This window comes from Gambusia affinis, linkage group LG15 (genome assembly GCF_019740435.1).
Source record: "Gambusia affinis linkage group LG15, SWU_Gaff_1.0, whole genome shotgun sequence".
NCBI lineage: Eukaryota > Metazoa > Chordata > Actinopteri > Cyprinodontiformes > Poeciliidae > Gambusia > Gambusia affinis.
In genome coordinates, this window is record NC_057882.1 from 11,422,130 (window position 1) to 11,446,828 (window position 24,699).

The following is a 24,699-nucleotide window of genomic DNA, read 5'->3' on the forward strand; positions in this document are numbered from 1 at the left end:
CACATAAAACCAGCAACTTTTTTGCACTTGTACATAATTGGGAGTTTATTGCCGATTTTTCTCAAAAATTGTTAAAAGCTACCTTACCTGTACTAAACAGCTGGCTCAGTCTTCACTGATGTCAGATTGTAATCCATAATCTATTAAATGGGTAGTAAAAAGTCGCATTTGCCGTCATAAATAAGCGCAAATATTTCCAAATTAGTACCACAAACACTTAAATTTTTACTGCAAAAAAATCACAAAAAGTATCACAAAATCCTGGAGGGACTGAAAAGATGTTCAATAATATTATTTAATTTTAAGGATTCATTGATATTTTTAAGTTTGTGAACAGGTTTTATAAATATGTTCAGGCACAACCGGCCATTTAAGAGCATCCCTGATCGTGATTTGTCCCAAAACGAAAATGAGTGTGACACCCCAGATCTAAATCATTCAATGCCCCCGAGGATAATCCTTCATAACCTTTGCAAACGATATGTGGCAATCAGACGCACTCAATGCAACCAATCAGATGCCTCTTTACTTGAGATAACGCAAAGTTTTATTGCGTGTTAGAAATAGGGTCAAAGGACTTGTCTCAAAGAAGAGATGAAGGAAACTGATACAGCTGGATAGTTTTCAGCTTTACAGTTAAATGTATCTTGGCTGGATGTGGCAGGAAGTGGAACCACTAGCAGCTACACCAGAATCCTGAGGAGGCTGACGGTCAAAAACTCTTCACTGACAGCAGAAAAACCTGCACAGAGTAGAAGGGCTCAATGCCTGAACTCCAGGAAGTAAAACACTTATGGACCAAAAGCATAAAACATAAAGCTGCCTCCCAACTGAGTAAGTAAGCCAAAATGTTTTAGGATTCTGTGAAGCAATGACTCAAAACGTCAACTTTTAGAGCCAGTAGAACGTCTGGAGGAGAAAGAATGAATCACACTGCCTACAGTAAAGCATGGCGGTGGCTCAGTGATGCTCTGGGGCTTTTATTTTTTGCTGCATTGAAAATCTGCAGGGTGTGAAAGGTACAACGTACGATGAATTATCAGAAAATCACCAGTCTGTGAGGAAGATTAAGTTTGGGTTTGGACAATGATCCAAAACATTTCTCAAAGTCAAACAACACCAACGAAGTGAAGGCGTCTCTGGTGTCTCACTGTGAATCATGCAGCAGGTCAGAACAGCAAAAAGGTGCTGCATTAAGATGCTCCTCTAGAAGAGGCTGATTAACTCTGAAGCCACTCTAGTTATTAAAAATGCCATTTTGTGTCAAATTTGGAGAAATTGCTTGTAACAGGGATGCACAGTGGTGCAGTTGGTAGCACTGCTGCCTTGCAGCAAGAAGGTCGTGGGTTCGATTCCCAGCCCACGATCTTTCTGCATGGAGTTTGCATGTTCTCCCTGTGCATGGTGGGTTCTCTCCGGGTTCTCCGGCTTCCTCCCACAGTCCACAAACATGACTGTCAGGTTAATTGGTCTCTCTAAATTCTCCCTAGCTGTGAGTGTGTGTGTGAATGGTTGTGTGTCCTGTGTGTCTCTGTGTTGCCCTGCGACAGACTGGCGACCTGTCCAGGGTGAACCCCGCCTCTCGCCCGGAACATAACTGGAGATAGAAACCAGCAACCCTCCCAACCCCATTAGGGACAAAGGTGAACAGAAAATGGATGGATGGATGCTTGTAACATAGGTTGTGTTGCTCTCTAAATATCTGATATTAGTGCAACTGCAGATCGTAGTGACCTAGAGGCTAAAACTGATAGGGAAGAAAGAGAAGAGTTTTCCAACATTTTAAACTCCTTTCAATAAGAAGCAAAAGGAAGAAGCAGAGACATTGGAGTATGTTCTGGCCTACCTGCTGCTGCCCACTTCCAAATGAGAGGATGCGACTACGAGAAACACAAACTTCCCTGTTTTAGAAATATTGTCGACTGAAACAACAATAGTCGAGGCTTGGGTTAAGAAGGAAGTCGCATCAAACCTGGCAAAATGATTGACATGAAACACTGTCATAATATTTCAGCAGTCAAGGCAGTCATTTTACTTTTACTGTTTAAAAAATAAATAGCTATTTATCTACATATCTAGCCATACAGATGTATATTTACACCGGTTAGTCATGCCACACGAATCATGGAAATCAAGTTGTTTCCCTGCATTAATTAGATTTTTATAAATAGAAATCAGGTGGAAACCAGGATTACCAAATCAGTATTTTAGAAATAAATCATCATTTTTATATTTATCATCCTTTAGTACTAAAATTCACCCTGTTTTTCATATATAAAAACAGTTTGTCCATAAAATAATGTCTTTAGCGTGTCTAGTCATAGTCAGTTTGTCCTCTGAGCTAAAGATAATGCCCAGCCTACACCCCCAGTGATTGGATTTACACATGCCACAGTTTGTGCCCGCTTTGTATGATCAACAATCTGTCACCTCCCTGCAGGGTGAACAGAGTCAATCATCCCAAGAAGCCCAGACAAGAGAGGCTGAGGGATGGGCGGCAGTCATGCCAGGAAAAACGCAGCGGCAGGGTGTGCTGCTGGAAATCCAATCTAAACTCTCCAAGTTCAGCTTGTTTTAAAGGTCAAACATTCAACCAGAGAATGTGTAGCCCCTTACAAACCATCTGATAAAATTTGAGATTTTAAAAGGAAGATATTGATTTATTCTAAGATGTGCATGTCGTTTAAAATATACAAAATTGTACGTTTAATAAAATAAATGCATATAAAATTAATAGACATTAGACTGATATTACTATTAATACTACTAACATATCACAACATGTACTTTTGCTCGTCTTTTGTCATTTTCACTGCAAATAATTTTACGTAGTATTCAGATTGGAGTATATTTTTAAGCACTAACTTATAATACTGGAGTTAGAGTGAACTTCAGTCGCAGCGACGCAGCCGTGCGTCCTAATTAAGGTCTCACCTGGAGCCTGGAGGACCTGCGTGAGCCAAATGACGGCGACCAGCCCGACTCCGCAGCAGCAGAACCGCTGGAAGGGCCGCCGGTGCCTCGCTGCCGCTTTCATTCCTCCGCCAGCTGCATGTTCGCCAAAAACATCTGTTGCTCTCTGTCTTTACACTTGTTTCACACTTTCTTGGAAGACAGCGACGAAACAAACCGCCTCCTCCCTCCCTCCCTCTGCTGCTTCTCTGACAAGTTGGGTCCGAAAAGACAGAAAAGAGAAGAAAATTCCCCCGCAAAGACGAGAGCCCAGTTTACTCCAGCAGCTCCGGGCTCAGAGCAGGAGACGCCGTGCTGGTAAACTCCACCGACCGTCCTCCTGGTCGCACATAGCGGGGAGACGCGCCAACGAGCTTTCTGCGTTCATGTGTGTAGCCTGAAAGGTCGACTGCAGATCCCACAGTGAGGTGCAGCAACAGGAGGCGGTATGTTCCGAGCAGTGTTCCTGCTCGGGGTGTAGTGATAATCGGTGGCCACCAGGGAGCGACAAAGCGCAGGGTGCGCAACTCAACTCAAATCTACATTGGCACAGGAAACTGTTTGGCCTTACCCACATTTCGGACGTAAATGTGTCCAAAATACATAGCTTATATTAAGTAGCAACCAAGAAATGCATTTTATTATACAGCTATGAATAAAAATCATAGACCCTATAACGTCCTTCTTCTTTTTCCAACCTTATATGGATATTTAATATAAATTTTAACGTGTCAGTATTATACTTTATTTGCGTAAAATTGACATGAGACTGTCATAAACATGAAGGAGTCTTCATGAATGTTTATGACTGTTGTCATAAAGTGTCATTGGTAATGACATTTTTAATGCAAGATTGACACTTAATTGGCTTTTAAAGCAAGTTTTAATGGAACTTTTGCATCAAAACTGTCAATAATTACACTGAATAATGAAAAATGTAGACTTTTAATGCAACTTTTAGTGCACCTTTACATTATAAGTGTCGTTATTTGCCAAATTACTCTTTCTTACAACAGTTGTAAACATTTATGATTGAAGAGTCATTCATGTTCATGACGTGTTATGTCATGTTTATGACAGTCTGATGTCAGTATTATACACACCCCTTCAAATAAATGTTACCAAACAGGGTAAATCAAATTAAACTTAAAAGAAATTTAACTCTGCAATTTAAAACCTTTGTCTGCTCTTCCTGACACTAAAAAAAAGCTAAAAAATAAAATAAAAAAGAGAGTCAGCTTTACATAATACTGATACATAATAATTAATACTGAACAATTCAAGAGGTGGATGGGGCTTTTTCTGCATGGAATTACAATATTTTGCATGTGAACATTCTCACCGGGTACTTTGGGTTCATACCATACTTTTAAAGATGGGTGCTTTATTTGTCTCTCTAGAGCGATTGTGTGAAAACTTTTAAGGACACCACTACCAACATGGATAAGCCAAATACATATTAAGCGTGGTGGTGGTAACAAAGCTTACAGGTTTGCTGCCGCAGGTACAGGTGGAACGGAAAAGTGTGGAATAATCAAGAAGGTCTACCTCCATAAGATTAACAGCTTGTCAATGGAAAGGCAAAACATCGAAGCTTGATTTAGGATAGACAAAGCATAATAAAATAAAGCTTGTAGAACAGCCCTGACTTCAACTGTGTTAAAGATTCATGACCGCTCTCTAAAAGCCAGGTCTTTTCCAGGAAAGCATCCAGTTTGTGAGACTTTTACCGCCACTGATAAGACATTTCAATCCAGAGTTATGACTGAAGCTTGGTGATTTACACAGTCTGTGATCAGGGCACAACTTTCTAGGGATCATTATATTATTGGAGGTGAATTGTTATATTCAATAAATCAGAACCTGTGCTCCAATGAGGTTGTTTATCAAATTAATTTGAAAATTTCTGAAATGTTTTTTGTTTTTCTTTACTAGTCTGGCATAATATTCTCATCCTAAATGTTATGTTTTCATTAACTGTAAGTGGAAAACCATCAAGATTAACCAAAAATAAAAGCTTGAAAACATCAACAATTGTGAATTGAGTTATTGAATATTACATTAAAGTGATCATTTATAGTATTGAGAGAAATATAAAGCTCTGAAAGGCCCAAATATATTTGGTACCTTTCTTTCATCTTGAGTTTTTCCAGTAATGCAAAATAAAAGCCACAAGAAATAAAAGGCCTCCTGCTGTTTTAGCATCTTGTCATGAAGAGACCTTCCAGAATCAGGGAGAAGATTAAAAAACACAGCTGCAGCTCTCCCTGCTTATATCTGTACAGAAAATGTACACAAAACCTTTTGCAATCACCTTACAATAGGAATAGTCTGGATAATGTCTTAAATGAAAAACTTAAATTGACTCCATTTCATAGCAGTAAAAGGAAACGATAAGTAGAAGTAACCTCATGTGTCTTCAGTCCTCACTAAGAGTCCTGGTGTTTATCATTCTTACTGTTTAACTGCAGAGTTTATGACAGGACTGGTAGATTTGTTATCACCAAACGGGGAAAGCTACGTAGTTATGAACTGCATCACTTATTAACAGAGCACATGCTTTGACAAACGACTGCTTTTGTTCATTGAAATCTGCTAAACATGACTTCTGGTTGGAATCAATCAAAGCTCAATCATTGAGCAATGAGATGTTGAAAAATTTCTACAACATTTTTCCAGTTATCTTGATAAAAACTTGGCATGAACTCATTTATAATGATGAAAACTTTGTGTAAAAATGAAAGAAGAACGTTGGCGTGAGATGATATCCAATCGGATCTAATTTTAGAAGGATGTCTTGAAGAAATAGCCAATAGGAGACTTAAATTTTCTTCGCGGCAGAACTGAACAAGGTGGCGATCACATGTTTACAAATGCAAAAAATAGAAAAGAAAAAAAAGAATGGACATATCAGAACACAAAGACATCAACAAAAATATTTTGTATGCAGAAACAAAAAAGAAAATAGACACCTGAAAACTATCCAATCATAATCATGCATAAACTAAAACCCAAAGTTATTTTGGAGTAAATTTAGTTAACTGAAACTGGACTGAAACCTAAATGACAAAATGATAAAACTAAACATTTTTATCAAAGAATGTGACTAAAACAAAATTAATATGTGTCAAACTTAACTCTGCTTAGAAAACACAGTCTCTTGTGTCTTCTTGAGTTGCTCTCATTCCATCCAGCAGTGTGGATATTTCCTGAATTTCACCAATAACATCTTCATCACTCACTTTCAATAGAAGATGCTGAACCTTCACCGGTTATTACTAACACCTGCCTGCATGTCTTCCCGTTAAAACATTTACCAACTCCCACTTGTTATACAACTCTCAATCCTCCAAAACATCGGTGAAAACGCCATTTTTTTTTATTTAGGGACGGCCTTTTGAGTAATAATTTGCATTTAGTCCCTCCATCCTCCAATACTTACAAGCAGTAACAAAAAAGGGAGACCAACAATTCAGCTGTTCCAATTTAATCCTCTCTGATCTACATTTTGCACATTGCCATTTTGTTCCTGCGTTCTGCCATTTTATATGTCAGTAAAGCAGTTATAAGCATGTAATTGAGCCACAAAATGTGTTCAAACTGCAAATGAAAGTAACAGTAACAGAGCAAAATCGCCATGACTGCAAATTCAATGCATTCTTCTTCATAAGTCACCGTAAAAAAATAAAATAAAAAAACTCAAGAATCCATGTTTCATCTCATCTTGTTTCTACATTTTATGCATTTTAGTGCCCAGATTTTCTCAACATTACAGACTTTTTGTTTTAAATTTAATTATGCAAGCAAAAGAAAAAGAAGAGATTATACTTCAAATTCAGCACTAAGTTTTTCAGCACTAAGCACTAATTCAGCACTAAGTTTTTCACTAAGAAGTAGTTCACACTGTGTGTGAACTACTTCTGGACCAGCGGTCTTACTCGTAAACAAAGTGGATATAAACAAGAGCACATAAGCGATTACACTTTAGCGCTTTCTTTAAATGAGAAAGCTCTCCTATCCAATTACGTCTTAAATCTAAAATCAAGCCTGATTTGCGGTCAGCAGTGCGGTTTGTTTCAGACATTTATCTGTCATCTCTGCTGGAGGGAGGCAGCCAAAACACAACATGAGGTATGAATTTTCCTCCATTAAATTTTTGTTGACAAAAACCAGGCAGGTTTTCAGCTTGCAAACTTAGACTCCACATTTGTTTTAATTTCTCTGCAAAGATAACAAAGGGAAAATCCATTGCAGGAATGATCCTGAACACTGTGAGGATGTTTCAAAACATACTTTGATCCCACAGGTTCTGCTTTGCTTTTTTACCCCAAAAATTTAGGACTCAAAATGTTTAACTGGTCAAAACTACCTAACTCGTCCTCTCAGCATAAACTCAGCATCTGTGTTAAAGAAATGACTCAGCAGATTTTAGAGGGCAACATCTAAAAAACGTTGTTTTTTTTTCTAGACACAAATAAATTTAGATAACAAAATGTTTACTAAATATACAGCAGTGTATCTTTATTGACATTGTGGTGTGAATGTTGTGTATAATTACGAGTGATTACAAACTGATATTTAAAGTTGACAAATTTATTGTTTAGTATGAACTAAAGCCATCACGTTTTTCAGTACAATCTCTTATTTCATCCCTTGGAAAATATCTGATATAGTTTGATTAATGTATTGTTTAGTTCATATTGGTACAGAAAACTGCAAAACAGCTGAAACACTGAGCACCTTTAAGCCTAGAGTTGCTGTTGAAACATAATCAACGAAATATTAATTAACAATCTGATGTGTAATAACTTCACTTGAAAACATGTAATGTTTCAATTGTTGACTGAGTGTTGTTTTTGTGTTTTTATGATGTGAAGCAAAATTTATTTGAATTCGATATAAACGCACAAGCCGCTTTCTGCAAATTTGTTGTGTATTTTTCCCAATTTAACTAAACCCTCCCACCATAAACCCAGCATTTAGCGTCTGCTTGAACCTACCGTACTCTGAATGTTTCTGCTGTTTCCCCAAAGGGCGATCCCGGTTTTCATGCTAACTTAGCTTCTGTTACTCTAGCTAAATAAACTTCTATAGACATTTCGGAACACCAGAGGATCTTTTGGGTAAACAGTTGAGGTGTTCTTTGTAAAAGCTTTGAAATCTGGCACGAATATCTCCCGTCTTATTTATGTCAGGAACTGTGAAGTGAAGAGATGTTGCAGGCGGACTTTCATCAATCTTCTTTTTTTTTCCCAGAAGGAACTAGTGGCTCGTATTTTGTTGTTGTTGTTGTTGTTGTTGTTGTTGTTGTTTTCTTTCCCCTACCAGGGGTTCCTTTTTGTCCCTTATACAACAGTAGGCTGACAGGAAAGGGGGAAGATATGCGGCAAATGTCGTCGGGTCCGGGAATCGGACGGCCGCGTCGGGGACTGGGGGCCTCCAAGCGTGGGGCGCGCTACCCTCTACGCCAGGGGTGTCAAACTCATTTTGGTTTAGGGGCCGCATACAGTTTAATCTGATCTCCAGGGGGCCACACAAGTAAACTCATTGCAAGATTAAATATAACTAATAAAAGTGGGCTTGTTGTTGATTTTTATATTAAACAAATTCTACTTTTACAAAATATATTATGAAAAACCTCAGAGTTTTTAAGAAAAATATGCAATTTCAACAATACTTCTACTCATTTAAACATTTATTTAAGTGCATTATGCATAAGAACACTGTGATTGTACAATGTTGCAAAACATTTATCCACAGTTTTTAGAACTTAAAAACACGGTCCTGCATGACATAATGCTGTACATCAAACAGATAAAAATTAATAAACGATTTAAAATCAATTTTCTACACCTGGGAATCAATTTGAACAAATTGTCTGGCTTCCTGGGCAATGTTGGGTAGGGTTAGTGATCATTGTCATCATTGCATTCACCGAGAAGGCTGTCAAACTGACGATGACAGAGAGCTCTGGCTCGGATGAAATTAACAGTTCGGACAACCACCTCCATGACGTCATCCATTTTAACGACTTGCAGCATAATGCCTCCTGATGCAAAATACAATGTCCAAAACTCACCCCCTTTATTTGCAGCTTGCACTTTCTCTCTGAACTTTGTCAGAACACCTGTCTTTTTCCCAATCATTGACGGCGCACCATCAGTAGCCAGGCTTACGGCGCGGGACCAGTCCACCCTGTCCAGCGCTCCAACAACGGAGCGGAAAAATGTCTTCAGCTGTTGTGGTGTCGGTCATGGGCACCAACTCGAGAAACTCCTCTGTGACAGTCAACGTCTCGTCAACTCCACGAACGAATATGGCCAGTTGAGAGACGTCCGCAATATCAGTACTCTCATCAATTACAACAGAAAATACGAGAAATGACTCCGTTTTGCGTTTGAGTTGGTTGTCCAAATCTGCCAATAGTTCCGAAATCCTGTCTGCCACGGTATTTCTTGTCAAGCCAATATTGGCAAAAGCTTGTCGGGACACACGATTTCGGCAGCCTTTAGCATGCAGTTCTTGACGAACTCTCCCTCACAATAAGGCTTTGATGCTAACGCTATTTGCTAGCAATTAGGTAACTGGCTTTCACCGCAGGATCACTGGCCTCTCGACTCCGGGTGAAAACAGATTGCTGTTTCCTCAGACCCGTCAACATTTCGTTTATCTTCTGTTTTCTCAGTTCTCCTTGCAAGTGCTTGTATTTTTCGCCATGCTGAGTTTCATAGTGGCGCCGAATATTGTATTCCTTAAGCACAGAAACCTGCTGCAGGCACACAGGGTTTCAATTCACCTCCGTGAACAAAGAAGAAGAAGTCAATTTTTCTTGAAAAATTCGACACTCTGTGTCTACCTTTCTCTTTTTTGACAAAGACATTTAGTTGATGAGGTTGGCAGGACCAAAGTAAAAAGCTGGTAAAGAAATAGAATCGAAGCCGTTTACAGGACCTGAAGCTCAGTGCTGCCATCTCCTGTTGGTTTCGATGCAGTGTTACATCATGTTCTCTGCTCTGAATAAAACACAGCGCCCCTCGTGGACAATATAAAAACTGCATATTTTAAATTAAACGAACATGTTTTTTTCAATAATCATTGTTGAATAATGATAATGCATCTATCCACCGGGCCGGACTAAATCGTTCGGCGGGCCGGTTCCGGCCCGCGGGCCGTACGTTTGACACCCCTGCTCTACGCCACCAGAGCACGCCCCGGCTTGTATTTTTATGACAGTAGGCAGACAGAAAAGAGGGTGAGGGAGGAGGAAGGGGGAAGACATGCGGCAAAGGTCGTCGGGACCGGGAGTCGAACCCGCGACGTCGCGGGGCGTGCTGACTTTCATCAATCTTCATCTATTTCTTGTAAATGGGGGCAACAGTGGTCTGGCCATTTAAAACGTAAAACACAACCCTGTGACCCGGGAGTGTAAAACACACACTCACAAACCAACACATTGCCTCTGTATTTACAGAACAGGGATGAGTCGAGCTGGCTCTAAGCACTTAAGCAGCTCGGAGAGAGGACTCCAGCACTTCAACCCCAAATAAAGACATGAACCGGTGCATTGCTGTCATCAGCTGTCCTCCTGGTGTCAGGCGCTGGAAGATGAGTGTTTTTTTCTCCGGCGGGTGTTTAGGAAAGCTTTCCAGTGGACAAAGTCCTGGGAAATGTTTGCGTGATGTTTTTGTGTGATCACGGAACAAGCTTTGGAAAATGAACGTGTCTTATCTCGCACTTCATCGGTTTCAGTGAGATATGACGCTGTGTTTAGTCAGGGCTTGAAAAAAAAAAAAAAAAAAAGTAAAACCACCGTTATCGCACTGAAAATCGCACCGTGCTTTTGTGTAACAGCAGGAATACCGAAACTGTAAACTTTTTTTTTGTGATACTTTGAATGTTAGTGAACTCTGAATAGGTACATGAGAAAACTTTAAAGATATTATTGACAATGCAGGGACTGTTATGTTTCGGTGTTGTCAAGGTGGAATCAAATGACAGCAGGTAGATAATGTTAGTGTGGGAGGATGGATTTATAGGAACCAGGGCAACAAGAAGAGTAGAATCCAGTGAATTTATATAGAATGAAGAATGATATTGAATGCAGGCGAGTAAATCAGGTGATTAGGAGCAGCTGCTGAATAGTTACTGTAGAGGGAAACACTAAAAGTGATAAAAGAGACATAGATCCAAATAAATGCACAAAAAAGAGAAAGTGGAAGAAGCAGTTACCTGTATAAGTAGTTAGTATTTAGATGTCTAAAGTTTGATCAAAACAACCTAGTCTGTGTGAAAGTTACCTGTTGGAAAATGTTCTCAAAGTAAAAATCCTGACATTTCTCTTCATCTTTTAAACCTAATTTTTCCTCGCTGACAGTGAAATATTGGTCTGGATTACATAATAGCTTTTGTTTCTTGATATTGGAAGTAATTTTTCTTTCTACCCAATGGCTTTAGAAACCAAAGAAAATTCAACTGGATATTATCAAAATATCCAAAATAATCCCCCCCCCCCCCCCCCACACACACACACAAAAAAAACCTGATTGAAAAATTGTAGTGTGTTATGCAGAGAAGTGAGAAATCAGATTTGGAATAGAATACAGCTTGATTGTGGAGCGATAAGTGTGTTTAAATCCTGCTTTGCGCTGCCACCTGGTTTCACTTCAGCTGTGGGACAAATTCAAACCTCAGATTTACAACTAGCTTCACAGAAAGTTCAATATTGTCTAAGCTGTAAAGAATCTCCACTGCTTGGTGTGAAGCTCTTATTTAGCTTCACACCAATTCATGTCAAATTGTGATCTTTAAAGTAGTGCACAGTTTTTAAGCTGGTTTTGAGCTACTGGATGCACATTTATCTTTCCTTTGAGCAGATATCCAACCACAGAAATAACAGAAACTTTGTTGTGGATTTCTGTCTCTTAAAAATGTAAACGAAACGTTTTGACCCAAACACATGTAGCCAACGCTCCTCTAGTGACCGCTGTAAGAACCCAGATGAAGAAAAGGCGATGCTCCTCGAAGCCACATGTGTCCCAAAGGGCAAATATAATGTTTTTAAATCAATTTATTTGTTTTAAAGTACAACTAAGGATCTGCTTTCTGGTTTATCTGTTTTGTTTCTCTGGAAGACCCCTTCACATTCATCTCCTTATGATCTTATGCAAAATCTGTTTTTGTCTTTTGCAGCTTATTTTTGACACATCATCTGGGTAAAATGTATTTTTCGCTTGTGGTGTCTGACAAATAACAGCATTAATATGGATACATTATTCCTCTGAGAAAAGCCCAGAGCTAGTCTCTGAGGGACTTATGAGGACTTTCATTCTCTGTTCTTACTCGGTGTGTATTAACCTTTACTCTGTGTTGTAACAAGATCAAGATTCGTTCTGGACTTTTCAAGCTTCAACAGAGAATAAAGTGGATTAAATCTGATCAAATAATTTATTTTAACTCATTGCATGACTTGTACCGTTTATCCAACTGAGGTAAATTCCCAGCATGCATTCTTATTTATGAGGGATTAGGAATAATTTTAAGAATAGATCTTACAATGTCCATGAATTAAAGTGACGCAGTGCTGCCCCTCCCCCCCATGTTGCTGCACACAGCTGTCCAGCCTGCAGAAACAAGTCTGCTACATTCCCCCCACCCCCATAAAAAAAAAACAAAAAAAAAAACACTACATGACAAGAAACATCTCTGGAAAGCAACCATCAGATTGCTATAATTGTGAATCTACAAACAAACAGGTTTACTTGTAAGTTACTACAAATTTTTGTGCTGACATATATTCTCTCCGAATCCAAAAACTAAAAAAAGATTTTTATAAACATAATGATTGATGTTATTTGACCATTACAATTACATTACATTACATTACATTACAATTCAGCTCATTTTACAAATTTTTGCTTAAAATTTTAAACATCCTCATATTGTGTTGCTTTTACTCAAGATTATCATATTAGCCATACCTACATGAGTATTTTCTGAATTTATGTAACAATGTGAGTAAATTGCAGCGGTATCCCATTTAGTGTGTGATTATATATACACATCTCGTGTTTCTTCCAGTGCATCAACTTACTTTTATGTTCTATTCTTTTCAGCAAATCGGATTTAGCTGTGACCTTTGACACCAATCATCTTGTTGCTTTCAGATGCTAAGTCTGGCCTCCCTCTCCCTCTCTTTCTCCCTCTCTCTGTTGCTGCTTTCGTTTCTATTTTACTTTCATCGACTGCAGACGTGACGTCCGGATAAATTCACTCAACTCTTCTCAAAACTCGTAAAAAAAAACAAACAAAAAAAAACAACAACTCCAATCTCAGAAACGATATGAAATCAGTGAGAAGTTGTTTAAACTTGTGTTTTAATTATTCTCCGCTTCATGAAAAGTAAACAGAGCCACAGGGTGAACAGATGAAAACTAAAGATCCATTTAAATTACATATACAGTACATCTTAGGTTCTGGAGATCTAGCCACCTGTAATTAGATGCTTTCTTTTTTTTTTTTTACTCCAAACCTGCTAGATTTTTTTCCCAACTAATCTAAGAATGACAAACATCCTCCACAATCACTCCATCATATCTCAAAGTCAGCTAAACAAATGTCTTAGGATAATCTGCTTTAGGGGTATTTGTCGAACATCTGTATGGACTTTACATGTAACCAGGTTTAACCCGCTGCACCTCCAACTTACGTCAAGAAAGTGCATGTGATGCCCAAATCTTTCACTTTTTCCTCCTAGTTTTATTTATTTTTATTGTTTTATTTCCATAAACAACTCATACAGGAACATTTAAATACCTTTTCAGGAAGCACGACCCATTCATTTCTACTCAACCACCATTTTCAGCACTGTTTCCTTTTAAATGTACTTTTTTAAAAGAAATCTTTTTTATTTATTTATTATTATTTTTTTTTTAACAATCTGAACTGCAAACGTGGCACCCGATGACTTTCCATCACACACCCAGATGTTGTGGTGGTCCTGGAAATGTTCACTTTGCCAAAAAAATAAAAATCTGATTTAAATTATATAAAAAATATAATAATAATAATACAAACTTAGCAAGTGCAACCAAATGTAAAAGGATAAAGCAACAACAACAAAAAAAGGCAGGCACAAAGTTAAGAGTAAGCTTTCACATTATGCCAGTAAGACCAGTCAGACCAGTTCCATTAAGATACAGGGAATCCATTCATTAAGGCATACTTGATAACCATATTCAAGTTGTTAAATAATTCAATTCCAGAATAATATTATCCCTTATAATTACATTATGTTTAAGCAATTATCACTTCATTTTACATCATAGCAATTTGTTGTCTAGAAAAGTAAAGCAAAATTTTTAACTCACGTTTTCTCCACCATAGTTCACATTTCTTTTTTCTTTTTTTTTTTACACCTTCAATGCAGTTTGAACAGCTACAAGAAAGTCCACATTTGCATTATTAATACGTTACATTTTTTTTTTTAATACATACACATAAAGCAAGGGAGGCTTGGAAGTCGCGTGGCACGTTGTCATGCTCGACCAGTCTCCTACAATCTAAATAAATATACAAGACACAGTAAAACAGGTCTGCTCCCACGTACGCCTCTCCTTTTAAATAATGGAGCCTCCGATTAGCGCTAATCGTCCTGCAGAAAGGAGAGCATGCTCAGTGCACCAACGTGGAACAAAGGTTTAGATTCCTAACTCACTCCTCATATGCTGGTACCAGTTATTCACAGTGACTCTAACAGAAAATTACAGGAAGTTTGTACAAGCAAAAAAAAAGAAAAAAGAAAAAGAAACAGCAGTCTTGAGTGACGTTTGGCATCGGTTTTTGTGTTTGTGAGAGTTCAGTTTGTCAGTTTGTGGATCAGTTGCTTGTTGGCAGTCCAACTCTGCACACACCGACTCCGTCAGCAGAGGAGATACATTAATGAGGGAAGGTGAGTATCAGGGGTGGAGTTGAGATCTTATGCACCAGGATATAATCTTATAATTTTAGGCAGGCTGCATGGAGTTCGGTATGTGACATGTCCAGTGTTACACTGACAAAAACGAAGGTGCAGGAATGACACGTAAGCACACAAGAATACATTTAGGTTAGAGATGCACCGACTGGACAACTATCGTCAACTTCTAGTTTCTCTTTAAAAACTATCATACGAGAATATATATGAAAAATGACTCAAAATAGCTACCTGTAGATTTCCTGCTGTGAAAGGGGAATGCCCGTCCGTTAGGCATTTCGTACCTTTAGGATATTGGTTGTTTTGAAGTCGATTTTTGTGTACAAAATGGCTTCTGAACAACAGAAGGGTGTTTAGAACCGCTTTGACAACCAGTGATTTAAAGTCAAATTTTAAAATCAAACTATATCAACCATGAAAAAGGTCACTCTGATCGATTAATCAGTTATCTATGAAGAAAATGAGAGCAAAAAGTTATCAGAAAGAATCAGGAAACAGAATTTAACCGCACTTAATCTTCATTAATGTTCACTATTGTAGAAGAATTCAAAACAACCAAAACGGAGGAAATGTATGAGTGTAGTGGGGGTCAAATTCAGAAACGTTAGCATGGCAGACGTTGAGAAAATTATCATTTTTGTGTCTTCTAATCTTTCTGCGTTGAGTCACCATTAATAACCAAAAGCAGAAGAAACATCCCATTGTGTGTGTGTGTGTGCGTGTGTGTGTGTGTGTGTGCATGCGTGTGTGGGTGTGTGTGAGCGAGAAGCCATTTAACATTAACAATCATAAATTAACAATTAGCATTCAGAAGCAGCGTTCAGCTTTGATGCACCACAAATCTTTAACAAACATCTAGAAAACTGCAAAACAGCTGGAACCCTGAGCTCCTTTAAATCAAGGCTAAAACCTCATGTTTAAAGTTGCTTTTGAACCATAATAAATAACATTACATTGACCAACATATTCAATATATATTGCTGGTTTTGATCATTTTAAAATGCAATGTCTGCCACTGGTTTCTCAATTGTCGAATTTGAATTGTGTTTTTATGATGCAAAGCACTTTGAACTGCCTTCTTGCTGAAATATACAAATAAACTTGATTGATTAGCTGATTAGCTTGGTTAGCATTACTGAAATCAGTCTCTTCTGGGAGCTGTCCTCCTGTCTGCCACTTTGAAATGGCCGAAAATTAGTGCTGATGTTCAAAAATGTCTTTTAATTTTATGGTATTGAACATAAATGTGAACAGTAGCCTCTATGCATTCCCTATAGCAGTGATTCTCAAACGTTTTAGAATGAAAACAGCAATTACTAAGTTTTTCTGCACAAGATGACGTTTTAAAATAGTAGTGCAGCAGCAATTGTACTTTTTCAGTTTGAGGTGTTGAGTCATAAAAAAAACACGAAGCAAAAAGAGGAACATATTTCGTTTCTTATCCAGACGCTGAAAAATCAGTTTCAAGCTGGACAGATTAACAACATCTGTAGACACTAATCTGAAATCTGAAATTTCTGCTGGCAACATTTCCAAATCCAGCATGTTCCCTGACAGACAGACTGAAAGCTCAAACTAATAAAAGAAACAATAAAACTTCCCTGTGATGTCGAGCTTTAGTCGATTTAATATTTCATCAAATTGAAACAACATTCCTCTTATGAGTTCACCTTTTATAGCAAATGGCTCATTTTTGTACCCAAAATAGTCGAGTTTGAAACAACCAAATAGAGTGAAATGCAAGCACCAGATGTCATGTTTCTATTTTAAACAGCTTCCTACACCCCTGTGATTCTTCCACCTACTTTTAATCGCCTCGTTGATACTAAAAATGGCTAACTTTGATTATCATTCGGTCAGTGACAACTTCCACACTGAAGAGTGAAGTTAGTGAGATCTGTTAGCCCTTAGCTGCATTCGTTGATTGGAAAAATGTTGCATTTCTGAGGTTTTAACAGGCTGGTCACCAGTCAAGTTTGGTAAAGATCAAACTTATTTGATTGTGATCACCGTTTGGTGAATCTTTTTTGGTGCATCCCTAATTAAGGAAATTTCAATGCACTGCTGCCACTCTCCAGCTAAAGCAAACAATTACCCAAATAGTTACATCAGAAAACAAAACAAAAACAATAAAACACAAACAAAATGTATTTAAATACAGTTTTCTGCATTATTTCACTGTCAGTCCAGGTTGCTCATTCTCACACCTAAAGCTATTTTGCGGGCTGAAAAATAAGAGCAGCAGTTCAGGCCAGCAGGAGGCGATCTTCTACAGTTATGGCTGCTACAATAGTGAGGTTAGAAGATAAACAGCTACAGGCAGTCATGGAAGGAAGCTGAAGCAGTTCGTTCCTGCCAGAGTCTGAATTCTATCCTTTCAATTTCCTCTTTATGCTGCTTTTCTTTTCAAATCCCAAAAAAAAAAAAAAAAAAAAAAAAAAACCCAGAAGAAACAAGCAGTTTGAATCTCTGTTTTCAGTCCCCTTATTTTCCAGTTTCGTTTCCTAAAAACAGAATTGCCCAAATACAGTACGACTAAGAAGTGAAGATAGAGGATGATGTCCTTACATAACAGACCTGCCTCAGTGAGCATCGTTACATGTTTCAAAGTAGAAGGCCGCCTGCAGTAATTCAAATACTCATTTGTGTGTGTGTGTGTGTGTGTGTGTGTACGTGTGTGTGTGTGTGTGTGTGTGTGTGTCTGTTTTAATTTCAGGCCAACCTTCCTGTCAGTGCCAGGCAGAAAACACACTCAGACCCTGCAACTACATGTAGCTTTACTACCGTTCACATATATCACCGCTGACGCTGCTTACTATGCTCTATACACTTTTGGTCATTTTTCCATCAGACACCACAAAACATGCTGTACAGTGTCCGTTTGTCTTAATTGAAACCTCTTCTATAAGTGCTACTTAGCAGAGCTTGTCAAGTATTTGAAGCAAGAAAAACAGGCACACACACACGCATACACACACACACACACACACCAAGAGAAGCACTCTACAGCAGCCTGTGAAGGTCAGTCTAGACTTTTTTTTTTGTCTCTTTTGCATACAGGACCACACTTGCCTGTGTGTTTACTTTTGCAGCTATCTATGCATGATCAAAGAACGTTGTTGGGCATGGAGGCGCTCAGCGGGATTTGCATCATGGGGACCTAACAGGGCTTGTTGACGTTGCACAGGAGCTCAGTGACTTTGATGAGGCGGGCCACTGTGCTCTGCGACTCCTCCTGCAGCCGCTGGTTGTTCTGCCTGAGGCTCTGCACCTCGGCCTGCAGCACCGCCTTGTCCTCTTTCTCCTGAAAAACATCGGCACACAACAAAGAACAGAAGCTGTCGCTCAGATTGCTGTGGCAGGAACGAGAGGTGGGTGGCGACAGGTACAGTGATGGCTCGAAGGAAGCTCGCGGGCGTGTGCAAACGAGAGACGCGACAGTCAGAGCAGAGACGCACGGCAGCAGCAGCGAGGAGGAATAAACTCGCAATCCCAAAGCGCCAATCAGCTGAACCGATCAGTTCTCTGACAGGAGATATTTTGTTTTGATTCGAGATACCAGACGAAAACAACCAAGCTTTTGCTGACTTTTACTGTTGCATATTGTTTATTAAATCAGTTCTTTGTGGGCTGACGGTCAGATGAGCAAGCACCTTATCAGTCACAATGTGCACAGGGCTGCAACTAATGATTATTTTCATGATCGAACATTCTCATTGTTGTTTTGCATTCACCAAATGCCAAGACTGATTAGTAGCGGATGAGCAAAATCAAACATTTCCGGAGTCCCAGGTGACGTTTGGGTTAATTCTGTTGTTGCAAAACAGGGAAAAGCAGCAAATAATCACATTAAGTTAATCATACAAACCTTGTGTGCCCACTGTGTAAAAGGTAAATAGAAACAGAACATCAGTTTAATATGTTATATAAATATGTAATGCTCTAAAATGTGAATATTGAGACGTAAGATCATGTCAATTAATTTTAACTTGATGCCAAACCTTTGAAATTACAGAAAAAAAATCACATCCATTGAACTTCTTCACATATTACAAAAATAAATGACAGTTTATGTTCTTGAGGATTTTACGCAGCGTATAAAGAGAACAGGATTTCAAATGTTTATAAATCAAAAATTCAGAAAAGTATGGTATGCATTTTTGAAAAGAAAGAAAAGAAGAAAGAAAGTCCCACATCATGATGCTGCTATTCCGACTGTAAAACATTGAGCTGCATTTAGTTGCTTCTACTATCTTCTACTCTTTGAGGTCTTTTCCCACGTAAATTTATCATTCCCTAAATAAATTTAGCGAGTTTTAGATTTTGATGGGTGAGTTTGTAAAAGAGAAACTTACAGTAGTAAGTTATGTTAACTTTAATTTTAAGAGTTGAATAAACTGGAGTTTTTAGGTTTGCACTTAAAAAAAACTGAAAGAAGAAAAAGACAGGAGGGGGAACTATTTCCCAGAATGCTTAGCGGCATGTTTTGTACCCTGAGATGGAAGTGCGTTACATTGATCTGACTCTTGTACTAAGAAGAATGTTTATTTTAATGTCCTGTTCACACTAAATGATTTTGAACTGAATTCTGATGTTGAATAAAATTTATGACCAGATCAGAAATTTTGTTGATGCAATTTGAAACAAGAATTGGAATTACTCTAAACTAAAAAAAAGTAGTCATTTTTAACTTTATACTGTGAGTGAAAATTACAGACAAATGTGTGGAGTTTAACTAGGCGAGGGCAATTTTTCCTTGAACATTGTGAAATAATTATTTTATTTAAATTGCAGCGTTACAATAAAAGTCGCAATTCAAGATGAACTTAAAAACAATGCTTAGACAACTCCTCTCTTGTTGTTAAACCAACTTCACAAATTTTAATTTCTGAGATAAAACCAATGAAGTTTATTTGTTGACTTGATTTGCAAGGCAGCAGATGGACTTTCATTTTCAAGTTAAACCAAATTTAAATGTTTTACAGTGCAGTGCACTCTTCTGGTTTTCCTTAAAAGGGAGATGAAAAACCAGACCTCTAACTGGTTTCTTCCCAATAATGGGCTCCACAACAGATAACTATCAAGTCAACAGAGTCACCTAACTACTGAGATTTCACACTATTTTATGTTGAAGGTATTTCAGTAAAGATCATTCGTTTGTGTGAAATGCAATGGAAAAACTGTGCTGACTGTGTTTCTTTTATTAATAGAATCACATGATTTTTAATTCCTTCCTTTTCTCTACCTGTGCTAGTTCAATAAAGAGTCCTGATGCTATTTCACTCAGCACATTGGTCTTAAAATAAAACCTCACGCAGGACATTTCCTACGAGAAAAGTCCATCTTAAACTGGTGATACTTTTGCCAATGTAGTTGTGAAGCCATTCTTTAAAAATATCACGTCATACGGCTGCTAATTACTCTTACAGGCTATTACCAAATTAGCCAATTTTTTTATCAGTGTCACGAAAATATGCAGTTGGCATCAGGTTTAAAACGAACCCGCATAACAATATATCGACGTAAATAACCACATGTAATTGTTCATATTTCATTTGCAGGAAGCCAAATATCGCTGTCATTTTGTTTTAAGTGAACTAAATCAACAGTTCTCCAGGTTTTTGAATCTTATTATAATTATTCTTTAGGCTTTTTTTTAATATCAGTCCTATCACCTGCCCAAAACAACATGCTGTGCAATGTGTCCCTAAAAATGAGGCAAATAGACAAAACAGAGGACAAGAAAGGAAGTGTCAGACATAAAAACAATTTACAGCAGGAAGAAAATGCAGCAAAGACCCGACAAGTTTAGCATTTACTGAAGACTTCAGCTGATAGCTCTTACTTTGGTTTTAGTATTTGTGAGATTATGCCAGCTTTGTTACTTTCCAAAGATTTAGCTTAACAAATTGTGCAGAATTGGTTCTTAACTTTGTAGCAAAGTTTAGGTAATGTTTCTGTCTTAATGAGATCAGACTTATGTGTCTAAATTATGCCTAATTACACCTAACTTTGTGGATTTAAATTGTCAATACCTAAATTAAAATCTACTGTAAAATAAACTTTAAAAAGTAGAGATTAAACAGAAAATATTTTCGGGGGCTGTGACGCCGTCTCATATCTTGCCGTGTTGTGTTGAAGAATGTGTTTCACCAAGATCTAGGTAAGAGGAAATGAAGGGGATTTTTCAGAACATCAAGTCCTGATATGTATTTGAAATAATTGTATAATTTCCAATAGTGCATAATTGGATTAACGGGTGTAAAAGTTACAAAGTTCTGCTGGGTCAGGACGAGGTATGTTACTTTTGCTGGATCTACTGACAATGATGGAATAAAACTTTAATGCTCTATGAGTGTCCATAGTGGTGAGATAAGTGTTAGGTGAAAAATAAAACAGAAAGTAGGTCATGCTGTCAGGTTTACTTTCTCTTTCAAGCATCCGGCATCCTGAAGTGAGTAAATCTTCATCAGCAGGAACAGAGTGTTTGCATAGTTTTGTATGAGGTTAAATAATGGTATTACTGGGTTGTTGCTGCTTTGTTTGAGTAGCAGTTGTGCAAATGCTATAACTGTGATTGTTCAGATGAACTCAGATAAAATCTGAGAGTCAAATTTGTCATCATGTACAATAAAACCCAAAATCGAGGTAGCCTGGCCATGAGATTATTTATGCTATAATGTTTCAAAATGCTTTTGGAGGTGATATTGGAGTTTCTCACCTGAACTAAAATTTTACTGGTGATTGCTGGAGAAAAAAAAGAAAAGAAAAAAAAGCTAGTTGGACAGTCGTATTCTGGAATTTATTTGCATTCTTGTTTGGACTCATTCACTGATGATGACAATATAGAAGATCCCAATGCCAGCGTCAACCCACGCCAACTGGTCATCTGATCGACGATCCGGATATCATTGTATTTTGATAACTGTCCTGCAGTTTTGTCGAAAACAATAAATATATTAAATCATAAAAAAAAAAAACATAATGAAAAAGGAATAATGGTCCATGAAAATATAATAAAATAACAGATGGCTCAGCACTTTTGTCATGTATTTTTTCCAAGAAAGAAAACTTTTTCTCTATTTTAAAATTAAAAAAATGGCTAGCTGTTTAAATCTTTATATCGAGTTTCTAAAATTACGTTTTACACAGCGTGCTCTTTCTGTCTTTCAGAAACAAGGTTGTAAATGAATCAATAATAGTCAAAAGTATACATGAAACTTCTTTTAATGATGTACGTGTTTGAGGAGCTTTTCTGTAATCGGCAGTGAGAGGTAAAGAGTCGGTCGATTGCTCAGAAAAATAGCCATTATTTCAGTAAATAGTGAAAATAGTCATAGTTGCAGTCCTCATCAAAGACTTCAAAATAGAATTAAATTGGGAGAAATACCATGCATCATACAGACAAAGACATACACAGAGACAGTATTGGCAAAAATACATTTTCAACACAAGGGCCACTTATGTTTGGATGACCAAGCAGCTCCATCTGCTGAGTAAGGCCATGTTGTTTTATGTTTGTTGTTGTTTTTTTTTTAACTATTTCTTTTTAGTTTGAAAAGTGGACTTTGTGTTGAAATTGAGGTTTTCTTTTTTTAAGGCAGCTGGATCTTTTGTCCAAAAGAAGCCTTTGAGTTCATCTCATACAGTTTTCTGAGGCATAAACAAGAAAGATCAACAGAGCAGCACAAACTCATGTTTGGTGGAAATGTGCAGCAAAGAAAGTACTGAAAAAAAACAGCAGGACTTCTCATAAATACATGTAAAATAGCAGAATGTGGGGAAAATTACAAAAATCAGGAACGTTTCTGTACACAAAATAATAAATAAATAAACGTCTTTTAAAGTGTTTTTTGTTCTTTTTATAATTTCATACATCTCTACAGCGAGTCAGCAGGGGACCTGAAGTGGCTCGTCGACGGCAGGATTTCTAACGGCTGCATCAGCAAACAGAAATCTTCTCGCTCAAGCGACAGAAGCTGAGCAAAGGAAATACTTTTCTCCTGCCTGCTGACTCTTTAAGTGGAGCTACAAAATACTGTCACAGAGAATAACATTCATAGAAGTCAAAGCACCTTTTGCAGGTCGTCTTGCAGCTTCTTCAGCATGGCCTCCAGCTGCGACACCTTCTCCTCCAGGTGGCCCGGAGAGTCACTGCAGCAGAAACAGTGGAAGAGCAAAAAGCTGAAGGGATTGAGCCCATGAAGCCCATTAATGAAGGAAGAGAAAGTTCCTGTCAGCTGCTACAAGAAACGAAGGCAAGGAAACTTCTTAATTTGTTTGATTGGTTCTGTGGTCTGTGCTAAGCTGAGGAGTTAGCTCCTTTTACCTCTAATGAAAACAGGAACACCTCGGAGGTCAGTTTTCATTAATCACCGACGTCTGACAAGGAAAGCCAGTGTGAGCGATTGCTCTCATCCTGAGCTGCATTTCTGCAAGACTGCAGTCATAAATAATGACTGCGCCCTTCGGAGGAGTTGAATAATTGCACGGTTGCGTTGTTGGGGCATTCAGGTTCACCACGCTTGAAGCTGACGTTTGTAACTTTTACATAAAGTTCGTAGTCATGTGATGCCTGTTCTTCTTCAAGAGGAGAATTCAGTTGGAAAATTCTGATGATTGAATTCTGATTAAATTTGCTGTCCTCTGCAGTACAAATATGACCAAACTGTCCTGTAGATGTAGATACATGAGTCACAAAGCTAAAGAGAGTAGACATTTATCTAATGACGTTGGGAAAATTAAGAGGTCTTAGGCTGTTGAGATAATACAGACATGCTGAAGTCCTTCACTGTGTGTGTGTGTTTTGTCGCGACCCACCTGTCCTTTGAGTCTTTGAGTTTGCCGTCTGTCTGATCAGCTCCACCTTGAGAGGAATCTCCGGCTTTGCGGTCTGAGGAAAGCAACATTAAGGAAATTATCATCACATAAGGGAAAGGGAAGGAAGGGTAATTTCATTTATAAAGCACATTTTCAGCAACAAGGCAATTCAAAGTACTTTGACATGAGTTAGAGGAAATAGAAACTAAATATTTCCAGCCTGTCTACCTGAGGCTGGTAGACTGGCTGGACATAGACAGGGTTAACCAGAAAAGAAGCAAAGAAACTAGGAAGGAGCTGCACAAGAAAAAGAAAAGCAAAAAAAATTAAAAAGTACTCCACAATTTGTTGATCTGAGGTAATGAGTAGTTTCTCTAGATATCTAAGTTTGTTCTGATGGTTGCACGTTAATTTATAATCACACAGGATTTTATGTAAAAGATCAAAAGATCAAACATTTGTGCATCCCTGTGAGTTGAAGGGAACGTGGTGCATGCTTTTAAACATTTTTAAAGTGCAAAAAGTCTGAAAATGTGACGTGGATTTGGTATTCAGCCCCTCGTTCCGAAACCCCTAAATAAAATCTTGTACAGCCTACTTTCATCATATTTACTAAATAAAATCCAATCTGTGTGTAGTTTAATCTTTGAATAAATGGAAATGTTCTGTGAAGGGCTGTGCTGGAGAACACTGCTGAACAAACTGTGTCAAGAAGAAACGCAGCAGAGAGGTCAGGGAGGAAAACATGGAGAAGATTAATGCAGGATTAGGTTGTGAAAAAATATTCCAAGCTCTTAACATCTCACGGAGCTCTGATCAATCCTTTATCTGAAAATGGGACAAGTATGAAAATCTATGAAGACGTATGTGTCTACCTAAAGTGACAGGCTGGAGAGAGACAGGATTAACCAGAAAAGAAGCAAAGGAACTCGGAAGGAGCTGCAAAAACTCACAGC

The 24,699-nt window shown here is 38.0% G+C and overlaps 2 protein-coding genes across 7 annotated transcripts in view; both read right to left on the reverse strand.

The window, feature by feature from the left end:
- Positions 1-3,546, reverse strand: part of LOC122845097 (sodium/potassium/calcium exchanger 3-like) — a 33,533-nt gene extending 29,987 nt beyond the window's left edge. Inside the window, exon 1 of the mRNA XM_044141138.1 lies at positions 2,935-3,546. Coding sequence (XP_043997073.1) covers positions 2,935-3,037 — 103 coding nt within the window. The 5' untranslated portion in view covers positions 3,038-3,546. The remainder of the gene's footprint in view (positions 1-2,934) is intronic.
- Positions 3,547-13,306: 9,760 nt separating this feature from the next.
- zmp:0000001168 (signal-induced proliferation-associated protein 1) overlaps positions 13,307-24,699 on the reverse strand; it is a 53,633-nt gene continuing 42,240 nt past the window's right edge. For 4 of the 6 annotated variants that reach the window (XM_044141146.1, XM_044141148.1, XM_044141147.1 and 1 more), the window contains 4 exons: positions 23,744-23,816; positions 22,999-23,077; positions 18,792-18,803; positions 13,307-18,227 (listed from right to left, as the gene is read on the reverse strand). In XM_044141146.1, the coding sequence (XP_043997081.1) occupies positions 18,084-18,227; positions 18,792-18,803; positions 22,999-23,077; positions 23,744-23,816 (308 nt within the window). In that variant the 3' untranslated portion in view covers positions 13,307-18,083. The other 2 variants (XM_044141150.1, XM_044141151.1) reach the window with 2 other exon arrangements.